The 12,027-nt window shown below is 35.1% G+C and overlaps 1 protein-coding gene across 1 annotated transcript; it reads right to left on the reverse strand.

The window, feature by feature from the left end:
* Window positions 1-9,270: 9,270 nt before the first annotated feature.
* LOC131649114 (uncharacterized) lies at window positions 9,271-10,170 on the reverse strand. Its single transcript, XM_058918856.1, has one exon. It carries the CDS (start codon window positions 10,168-10,170, stop codon window positions 9,271-9,273), a length of 900 nt encoding a protein of 299 aa, XP_058774839.1.
* Window positions 10,171-12,027: the final 1,857 nt, after the last annotated feature.

Below are 12,027 nucleotides of genomic sequence, written 5' to 3' on the forward strand. Positions count from 1 at the left end.
CTAATTAAAATATACAAACTTGATAATTCAAAAAAATTAAATGAACAAACGCGCTCCCAGATCGTCTTCTTCGTTTTTTTAAGAGAAATTTTACCAGGCTTTTACCCACGGACAGGACCGTTGGTACAACCTATGGCTACGAATTTTGCGTGTCACTACATCCCTGCAATCAACTAAAGGCCACCCTCCGAACATGGTAGAGCCCTCAATTCCTGCCAATTTTGCCTCTATTTGTCGTTTCCCAATTTGGAGCTGATGAACCCTAGCAATGGTGGATTCTCTAATCTGCCACGAAATTCAAATCAAACAGCACAGATAGCTTGCAAACAAGATTCTAACTATAAATATTCATTCAAACATGATTGATAATGCATATATACACGAATGGGACATTGAAAATTTCAAGGGCAAACAGTGGTCGTGGAATTACACTTTAGCGTGTTCTGGTCAATACTGAGTATTGGGTCACGCTCAGAAAGCACTAGAGAACCGATTGGATACTTGGCTTGTCTTGAATCGGAATGTGTCTTGGTCTCACTCCTCCTTCTAATCCATGGTTCTTTCAAGTTTGGAATATTATTCTCCCTCTGAATTTTCCTCCCTTATGCCTTGAATAATATGAGTATATATAGAGAATGATTTTAGGGTTACAAGTTTGGAGAGAATCAAATAAAGGGCCAGTTTGTTTCAACTTTAAAAAAATGGATTTTTTCTTTGTATTTTTGAAAATAGATTTTCTAAAACCGTTTCTGAAAATATTGCAAGTTTTTTTATATTCGTTTTTTCTAACATGAACCCCTTAATTTGACATCATATAACATAAACATATATAATTAGAGACCAAAACTTAGTCAAAATCATAATTTTTTCAAAAAGTTGTATTTCAAAAATGATTTTTATGAAAATCTATTTGAAATAGCTTCAAAATTAAGTGATTTTTTGAAATTTTGATATCCAAATTTTTTCCCCATAAATAAATAAAATACCTAAAATCACATTTTAAGAATAACTATTCAAACAAATTTTTCATTTGAAGCTTTTATAAAAAATTTCTTTGTAAAATTTTTTTTTCACAAAATTTGATAACACTATAAAAATCACTTTTAAAAAAAGCCAAAACAAACGGGCCCAAAATCATGTGTTTTGATGGTGAGAAACTTGATTGAAATTAAATTGAAATTTTGCTATTTTTAGTTCCAATCTTGTTCAATCAATCTCCCACGAATTTGCACTGATTTATTATGATTTGGAGACTCAATACTAGATGCCAAAATAATCTCCTCCATCCCTTTAATATTTCCTATCATTTTATTAGATTTAATTTGAATTTTAAATGAATAAAATCAAATATAAATGAAATAAAATCATGAAATAAATTTTATATGACCAATGGGTCTCCCTCAAGCTCAAAATCACGTGGAAAGTCCAAGTCTTAAGGCCCAATCCTAAAAAATATGAAATAAGCAACTTAGCGTTTCAAGCCTTTCTCACAAATTGACCAACTTGTACCAAGCATATCTCTCTCAATTTTTAAGGTATGGAAGTGTTCTAGGAGTTTTTGTAAAGCCCAAGATGTCCTCTACAATTCACTTTGGAACATTTTTTTCATTTGGAGATTTTATCTTGATGATATTGGCTTTGACAAAAAATAGCTTTTAGTTGACTTTCAAATGGACCTGTAATGTTTTGGCTCATATCTCTCAAATGAAGCATTTTTGGCCTTGGCTTTAGAGATACAAAGTTGTATAGAATTCAATTTCCTTCAAAATGAGCTTTGGTTGGGAAATTTCTGATGAACCATTTGAAAGTTATGGCTGGTCAAAGTTTAGTTGACTTTTAAGTCAAAAACTCTAATTTAGAAACTTTAGGTTTTGTTGATTTCTGAACTTTCCTTGATGGATCATGATCAACTCTTGATCAAATGATGAATTTTACTTCAAAATGTTGATGTTGACCAAAAATCAAGAGTTTTGACTGTATGTTGACCATAGTTGACTTTTAGGTCAAACTAGTCGACTGTTGACTTTTTGAGCATTTGATTGAGCAATCTTGTGAATCAGAGCTTGAAATTTGTCATGGAGGTAATTTGAATCATAAGAGGTCACATGAATCCCATTTGCGGTGTCAGAACCTGATTTTACTCTGAGAGAAGCAAAACCCTAGTTGTGGGTTGATTGCTTAGGAGAGAGATAGTCAGGCTTATTTCTCAGTGCTTGAGCCAAAATATGATGGGCAAATTTTGGGGTATGACAGAAGGGATATCTGAGCATTATTTGGAGAAACTCCCCCTGAGTTAAACAATCTCCCCCTGAATCTAAAACTTAAGACTTTATAGGAAATAGGGTTTTCTTAGTTAAATTTCAAAGACTAGAATATTCTGATTAAAAACAAGTGGAAAAGATTTTTCAGAGTTTAGTTTATCAGAAATTCTTTCTTATTAGTTTTAAATTCTTTTTGAATTTAAATATCTAAATCTATTTTAAATTATGCAAGTAGATTTTAAGGATTTCATCAAAATGACATCTCAACTTTCTCCTCCTTTTTGTCATCATCAAAAAGTTTTAAGATATAATTAATTGATTTTAACTTTGATTAAGAAAAAGAGATCAGTGAGAGAGAAAAATAAACACATAAATACATTAATTTCATTAAAACAAATAGAGATGATAAACAAAAATACAAACAAGGTGATAAGATGATCACAAATTTTTAACAGTTTTGAGTTTAAATTTTTTTTACAAGGATTAATCAGTTTGAAAAAAAAGTTATTAACATGCATTTGGTTTTGTCTAGAAACAGAGATAGAAAACAAACTAAAGAGACATAGTTTTCATCATTAATCATAAAAGCAGATACAATAACCATAGTAAAAAAACTTAAGGACAAGGCTCAAAGCATAGATAAAAAAACAACCCATCTAAACTTGTAGAACTTCACATATTTCTTCCTCAAGTGCATTCTTAGGTCCATTATATCGAATATCCCTAACCATTTCAGCTTTGTTGAAGAGTGTAGAAAGAAATCTCCCAAAAGGAATAAAAGATTTTTAGATGATTGAAAATGGTTAGGGGTATATTTACCCTTACATGATTCACAAGGAAGTAGACAAAAAGTCTGTCATCAAATGTCAGAGAGTTCAGGCGAACACCTCTTGGACGGAAGTTATACAACACAATTTGAAACCAAACTTTAGCAATGGGAAGAAGATTGTTGGGGCTTACAGGGTCAATCTGGATAGATGAGTCATGAAGAGTGTTTATTTTTTCAACGAGAGAGTATTTGAACCGATGAAGTTCAATAGTTGTTCCAGTTTTAGCACAGCCAATTGCAGCAACAATGGTTGCAAGAGTGATGGTGATTGGATTGCCGAAGCCACTCGAGGAGATGGAGGCCATCAATTTTCATAGAAGCATACTTCCAAAATTCTTTGATTACATTTGGATAAATATGACCATGCAACACAGAGACATATCAATACCATTCTAGCATAATGATGCTCTGAGTCATACAAAGCTCATCACTACTAGACGAGGAACATTAGGACGAAGTTCACATAGAACTTCAAGGAGATTTTCATCACTGAAAAAAGTTTTAGAACTCATTAACAAAAGATATTCAAGCAAATAAACAAGATGAGATGAATGAATAAGAGACTTAGAAGGGAATATTTTAAACAGGGAGGGAGAAAACGTGTTTGAAGAAATAAAAAATGTGATACAGAGATATGAAACGACAGAAGAATTAAAGAATAAATTAAGTTTCTACTATTTTCAAGACAGATGAAAGGACGTAATAATTAATTTCAGACATAAATATTAGTGTATCATGCAAGCAATTTTAATTTCCAATGACGAACATTAAAAGTAATTCAAATGACCATTCACTTACAGAGAAAGTAAGGGTCGTGCTCAACTAGACTTACACTCAATTAAAATACTCTTAAATATGTTCATAAAACCTACAAGGTAAAATATTTTCAACAATTTTCAAGAATATTTTCACACTGCTCAAGGTAAATAAAATTTATCATGATAAAGTTGGCAGTAGTCAAATCAAACAGTTAATGATATAATACAAAGTCTAGTAAGTTTCTGTCTTAAGATATTTCTGACTTAGACAACTTTTAACTTGTAAAAGTATCTAGGGAAAGAATTAAAAAGTTTGGATAGAAATCTAACCTGGTAAGCTTTATCTTTAGATAATCTTACCCTTTTCAAATACTCATTGTTCTGATAACATGAGTTCTCCTTACTCAGAAACCAAATCTTCAAATGTCAATTCTGGAGGCGTTTCTTCAGAGACAATCTTGTTTTAGAGGCGTCTGATATTCCTTCTTGTAACCATATCTTCTTGAGGCGTTAGTTCTTTGGACTCGGGGAAAGTAGGATGAACTTGATACATTATCTTTTCAGACATGTTTCATCTTTGGTAACCAGTTTCTTCTTCAGGTTCTTCATAAGAAAACTTTAGATTTGGGAAAACATTATCCCGCTTTATTCTGCTAGTCAATGTCATCATCAAATACACAAATTGATTCTTTTACCACGAAGGTTTCTTGAATGTATACATTGAAGCTTTTAAAGCATTCAAGTAACATAGAATCAAATATGTGTGAAAATGTTAAATCTTTTATACATTTTTAAAACATCACTAAGTGAAAATAAAGAAGAGATTGATCTTTGATTTTGTTTAGCACTTATGTTCTTTGATTATAGTCAAGCACAGCCACAAATTCATATTTCTTTTCATTGATAAGATCATATTATCAAATGATATTCATATGAAGTTGTGTCGATACATTAATAGCTTAGTATCACATGTTTTGGATTATTCATGAAATTAATAAGTTATGATTTCTTATCAGATCAAAACACTCATAATCACACTTAATCAAATAATAAACGAAGTTCATAGATTTAGATAGTGATTACAAACAAAGTAATGAGAAAGAAAACATCTTAACAATGATTACTCAATATAATCAAGGGTTAATAGTAATTCACCCCCCTGCAATGTTAGCGAATTTTGCTTTCCCCCTCCCTACCTTTTGGCAACGGTTTTTTCAAAAAAACCGTTGCCAAAACCTGCCTTTGGCAACGGTGGGGGGTAAACTGAAACACGCCCATATTACAGGGGTGTAAACTACTATTAACCCTATAATCAAATGTTTCACAATTTTCAATACTCAATACATCTTCATGCCCTTCATTTCTTATCCTGGTAACTATCCATGCTTTGATGAGAATATCATATATCACTCTTCCATATGGAATAGAAAGGTTGTCTGGTTCCTTGAAGCTATGATAGTCTCCTTAACATAATCAAAGATAACTTTAGGGAGGTTGATACGAATGTCACAGGAAAGAAGAAGTAAGAATTGGTTGTCTTCCTTTTTAAGTTCTTTTATTTCAGTTTCCCTTGGAAGAAGGTTTGAGATGAGAATCTAAAACCACACTCCAAAGGTGGATCAAAGAATATTTGGGGATGAGAACTCTGGGTTGGGTTCAGCCAAGTTCAAGAAGAGATGAATGAGATTTGCTTCAAAATCATAGTTGAATAAATAATAATTCACGCAAGCTCCAACATCTTGACATCCAATTACATAAGCAATTGTTGTCCTAGTGATTCTTATGAAATTCACAAACATGAAGGACTGGATTTCATTTCCTTCAAAGGGAACATCAGCATTCATCCATAATTCCTTCACAACATCAGTAAGGATTGATCCTCTGAGCGTGGAAAAGTAGTTTTTCCATTCCTGAGTTCTTTCTTGCTTTGCAAGGTTGTATCCTCTGGTTTTTAGCTTTCTGAACTTGATTCTTTGTTCGTTGATAACAAAGAGCAGTTCTTCATCTCCTTGAAAGGTTCTTATTTCAATGGAGAGTTTAAAAGGCGATAAGGAAAGGAGAGTTTGAGCTAAGATAAAAGGAAAACATATGAAGCAAGTGTTTGATTGAATCTTATCAAAAATATTTTGATTTTGATTGAATCCAAACCATTCAAACATGACCTTAGGATTCTTTAGCTTTGGCTCAAATTAACAACACGAAATAATAAGAGATCATGAAACAATGATAATAACGAAAAGAAGAACATTCCATTAATTGCACAACCAAGTTCTGATAAGATCAAAATACAAATCATCCCGCTCACATGAGCTAACAAAATATAGAAAGAGAAATGAGAGCCCCAACCAACAAGCCTGATGGTGGCTCAAAACAAAGTTAACCCTGAGGAGCATCCTCCATGTCCACATGGTGAAGGCCGCTTTCTCTGATGTTCCTCTCACTCCATGTCATCATCTCTTTGAACAAATTCTTGGTATCCTCGTGAGTAGGTTTCAGGATGAGTCCCTAAATGAGCATATCCTTTCTGTAGTGCATCCCCTCCATGCGACAGCTTCTCAACTCCCAATAATATGCATCCTCCTGAGCTTAGGCTGTGTCATGACTTTTAGTCTCTACCTGACCCTTGAGCGCCCTAATCTCTTCATAGCACTTTTATAAGTGGTCTTTGCGATCTAAAAGATGCTTGCCTGCTGTCATACCCCAAAATTTGCCCGTCTTATTTCATCTTCAAGGGTTCAAGGCTCAATGGTTAAATTCAAGTCACTCTCTCATATTTAAAGGTTCAGATCAGGGTTTTTTTAACTAAAAAAGTCAACTTGAGCAAAATCACCTATTTTGACTAATGGGCCTAAATTTGAGATTCAATACATGATCATGAGTTCAATAAAAGCCCTTAAATTTGTTCTCATATTTTTTTTTTTGTTTTTGTTTTTGTGCCGTTTATTGAATTTATGAATTTTTATTCATTTAAATACGGAATAAATCGAATAAAATCACAAAACAATGAAATAAATTGTACGGGTCCACTTTCCATCATCCAAGGGCCCAAGAGACATCCAAAGAATGTCCAAATTAATGATGCATGTTCATGGGGATATATTTTCCAAGACTAAAAAGAAAATAAGATATTCTTTATCAAGGTTTTTGGCTCTCCAAATAAAAGGTGTCCAAGCCCATCAAAGAAACCCTAATGAGTCCATATATATTCTGAAATTATTCATTAAAAATAGGGAACCGAAAAAATATGAGGAAAAAGGTTTTGTTTCACCAAGACAAACCATTCAGTTAACCTTGGCTTTGACTCACGCGTAGAGTCAAGAGTTGTAAATATTCAAAAAAAAAGAAAAAAGAATAACAAATACAAATTGATCCAATTCAATTGTCTGTGAATTTTATTGTCATGGTTGTATTTGTTTTACAGGAAGAATATGTTGCCAAACACCCGAAGCAAAACAACCTGCAAACGAAACAACAACAAGAACAACGAGTTCAACATCACCAATTCGCAAACCCTGCTTCTTCGATCGTGAACCGGATTCAACGATTTTCAAGCATTCTTGACTTTGCACAACATCGCAAATACACACCAACAACAGATCCGACGCAGCCACTGTAAAGGATCCCCACCGGTTCGGTGATGATCCGTTGAGCATAATACGTTCATCACCTTTCGCCCAAAACGTGCAGAATTGGATCCCCATGGCCTTGTTTAAATGTGGAAAGCTTCGACTCCCAATCAGCGCGTGGATTGAATGGTGCCATGCTTAGGGTTTTGTTTTCTTAAAAGATGGGAAATCTATTCAAGAGCGATTGTAGGCCAAATTAAGGGCTCTGTTGCACTCAGAAGGACGTTCATAATTGATTTGGGGTATTGGTGCGTGTCTGTGTGGTGATTACGCAGGTTATGCCATGGCTGAACCAAGGGAGATACCTGAGAGTGACGATGAACAGCAACAGCGCTTTGGTTTTTTTTCCTTTCTCTTAACGATGTTTGTTTGCTAATATACATCTCGCTCCAAGTTAATATCATCAGGTGCAATTGGTCGGGTTGGTTGAGCGTTTATGCGCTTGAGGGGCATGTCCTGGGATCGATCCTCACCTAGGGCATGTTTTTTCTCTATTTTCTCTGGAAATTCACACTTCCAGATCCCATGTAACGAGTCATATCCGTCCCATGATGCACTCGCTGCAGCGAGCCGTTGGATCGCTGGCAAACAAGATCGAGCGCTCTTGGACATGCAGGATCATAGTGGACCCTCAGAAGACATCCATACGCAATCAATGCCCAGGTTTTCTTGTTTTATTTGTCTTTATACATATATATGTTTATTTTGTTTTCTTACTAGATTAGAATGTTAAATTAAATTAAATTGTTTAAATAAAATTAATATAATTAGGATTAGGGTTTTCTAGCCAACTTAGTTTTTAGTCCAACAATCATAGAATTTTATTCGTTTCGACTGAATTAATCGGTCGCGATGGGTAATAATCAATTAACCATTTAATTCTTTAATTAAATATAAATTAAAATAAACTTATTTGGCTAAAGGGTTTCAACCATTTTTATTGGTTGCGATGATTAGCCTATTTTCTTCATCTTAATTCATTATCATTTTTAATCGAATCAATCGATTACGAGGGGTAATGATGCAAATTAACTATTAAATTATTAAAAAATACTATAATTCGTTATTAGTAATAATCAAATTAATTGATTAAAATTGGTAACGATACAATTTCTAATCTGTTAACTATGGCGATCGAATCTATTGATTGTTGCGGTTAATAGTGCTAAATCAAACCAGGGTTGTACGCCCAAATCCTAAAACACTCAATATACACTAAACCACGATACTACGGTGTTTCAACACTGCGATGTTCACAACTACGATAAGGTAACTCAAAATACCTTCGAACATTCGTATTTCAAAACAACTTCCAAACAATTTCAAATACATTCATAATCAATTCTAAGGCGTACAAACCTGTGCCCGAACTACGTTGACTCTGATTCTCCATAAGGAGATACGTAGGCACTTGGCAACAAGGCGAGTCCCCCTCTTCCAAACTCTAATCATGTTCAAATAATTAGCCTTTAACTCTATTTACTGTCTGTCATCTTTCTTTATGTTTAGCCATAAACCTTTATCTTTATAAATGCAAACCTTAGGAAAGGGTTGAGGGTGCCTAACACCTTCCCTCGACCTGAATATAGTATCTTACCCTAAATCTCCTAATTGTTAAAGGTTTCCTATTCGCCTTGGTAGAATAGGTGGCGACTCTCTAAGTTAATTTTTAGGCAGGTTGCTACACCTGCCTTCTCGTGTCAGGCCCTTTCTAAGTTGACTTCTTCAGTTTGAATCTTGAGTCATTCAGTTAATTTTGCCAATTGGTCTTCATATTTCTCTTTCATCTTTCTCTCCTAAGTTGCAACAGCTTTAGAATCAACAAGAGTTTGAGATTTCTTTTGAGAGGTACTCCCTCTGCCATACAATCTTTCGAGCTCTTTTTCTTTCTGCTTTAACTGATGGGAAATCACAAGTTTCTCTTGTCGATCGATATTCATGTAGATAAGCACCATTTCCATCTTTGTAGTCAGGTTTCTGTTTTGGTTCACCACATGATTAAAGTAAGGCATGGAAACAGTTGTGGGTTGCTCAGAAGATGGGGGATATAAAGGATCCTTAGGAGGGAAAGGCATCCCTTGAGCCTTAGCCACAAATTTCACCCATACAACATAATCCACATACGTCGCACAATATTTTTTACCCAAATGCGTTTTATCCTTCCGGTGAACGTTCTTCCAAGCTTGCACAACTTCTTCCATCTTACCAGCATTAGTAACCAAATGATAAAATAGAGAATCAACAATTTCCTTTTCAACAGGAGGACTAGTGAAGGAATACCGAAAAGTCCTCATAGCTAAGACATGGTTATAATTGATTCCTCCCCTTAAGCCCATCAGAGGCACATTATCAAACTTTCCGCAACCAAAAATAATCTCTGCTTCGTCTAGCCCTTTGTTGTACCAAACATTATCCTTGGCAACAAGTCCCATGATTCTACCATCCCATCTTGACGTGCTCTTAGTTTCAACAAAAGCACCACGATCGGGAAGATGTGATCTGAACCATTGATACAACAGTGGTGCACAACACTTTACTAACCCCCTTCTTTGGCTATTCTTGTGATGAACAGAATGATAAACATCTCCCAGAAATGTATGCACTGGATTTTTCATGATAAATATGTGGATGGCACTCATGTCAATGAAATCCACGATATTCGGAAACAACACTATACCATATATCCCCAAGGCCATGAGTGCTCTGTAAGTATCTCACTCATCAGCTTTGGCAGTGGAACACGCTTTTTCAACCTGGAACTTCAAATGAAAACCAAGGTATTTTCCCTTTTCAGCACTATTAGCCTCCAATACATATTTGCTCAAATAATGAGCAGTTAAGATCTCAAGAGAGGTAGGAGCCTTGAAAGTGCCATAGTAAGGTATATGATCTTTGATGGAGATGTCAAGGAAGAGAGAGTACTCCTCCAGGGTAGGAACTAAGAAATAGTCAGGAAACGTGAAGCAACGAATAGAAGGATTGTAGAACTGGAGCAAAGTATGAACTCCATCCAACTCATACTTTGTGAACAGTGTCTTGAGGAAGCTCAGAATCCTCCCATACTATTTCTTGAACTTGGTCAAATTATCCAGCGTGATCTGATTTGCTAACCCCTTGAAAGAATCCATATTCGGATTCGGAAAGGAGTGAGTGTAGTTGTCCTTATTACCAGGTCTCATCTTTGGAATCAGGTTTGTTGATCGGAGACAAAGCCAAAAATTCCTTTTGGGAGAATCCTAAAGTCTTTCCATCACGTTTGTTTCTCTTTTATCCTTTTTCTGTTTTTTTCTCTTTTTTGAAGTCAAAACTTTGTTTTTCTTTTGTAAAGCATTTTTTTCTTCTATTTTTCGGAAATAGACTTTAGGACCCTCTACAAATGAAATGAGTTGGAAATCGTGATGATATTATGTGTTATGTGTGTAATATGATGAGAGACTGAATGTCTCTCGCAATTCTGGATATCTGAGTTGTACTGATCTTTCTGAACATAATAGGTTCAAAATTTCAGCTTCAGATTGCAATATAGAAAACAAGGTATGATAAAGGTCAAGTATCTTGTCCCATCCCAACCTCACGGGTATGTAGTCTAGACACAGACGGGTGCTCCCTAATGGTCACTAGGGTCTATAGTTCTCCATGAAGACAGTGTGTTTGAGGCAACAAACGTGTCAGACACAATGTTCCATGAAAGAACCACGCCCAATTGTGGTACCCCATGTCAAGCTCGATTGTATCAAACGCTACGGGAGTCGACATGGGAATCCACTCTAAACATAAGTATCACTCGTCCTGGGTAGTGGGCCTTTTACCTCAGAACATCCCTCCCACCAAGAAAAGCACAACAGGTATATCTAAACTGCGAGAGAAAAATAAACATAATATGCAAACGTACAACGAATGATGCAATACATAAGAAATATAAATGCACACCCAATAAACAGAGAACAAAAAAAGGCTAGGATCGACTCACTAAGGATAGACCAACAATAGGTCAACATTCCCCAGCAGAGTCGCTAGCTAACGCTACTGCAAAAAAATAACCAAAGTCGCCATTAATATATTTATCTCACAAATAGAAAGGAATATCATAATACCTAACAAGAACAAGAACAAGGTCTTACGACCAGAGAACAGGGTACAAGAGTCGGTTACACGAGAGGAAAGGATTAGCACCTCTCATGTCCGTCGTACTCGACGTGATCCTTATTTTTTTTGTTTCTATCTAAAGGGTGTATCTTCTAGTGCTTACTTTCTAAAAGGGGGAATGCAATGCATGATTAACTTAGAGTGTTTTAATAATTATTGTGCTCACCAGAGCTGCCTCTATGCCTACGTATCCCCTTAGGAGGAATCAGAGCGCCATAGTTTTGCTAACTACTTTCTATGATTTTTATTGTTTGTTGTGTGTTTTTTAGTTGAACAGTTACATCAAATCCTATAAGTATCTCGACCTTTGGATACTTATGCGGGGGAGATAGGAAGGAAGTAACGTGCCCTTAAGTGCCATAAGGCAAAATAAAAAGAAAGTGTGGTTTGTGTTTTGATTGGGAAAA

Source organism: Vicia villosa, linkage group LG2 (assembly GCF_029867415.1).
Source record: "Vicia villosa cultivar HV-30 ecotype Madison, WI linkage group LG2, Vvil1.0, whole genome shotgun sequence".
NCBI lineage: Eukaryota > Viridiplantae > Streptophyta > Magnoliopsida > Fabales > Fabaceae > Vicia > Vicia villosa.

Excerpts from the sequence above, each read along its gene's own strand:
- LOC131649114 (XM_058918856.1), bottom strand. The coding sequence starts at position 10,170 with ATGGCCTTGGGGATATATGGTATAGTGTTGTTTCCGAATATCGTGGAT.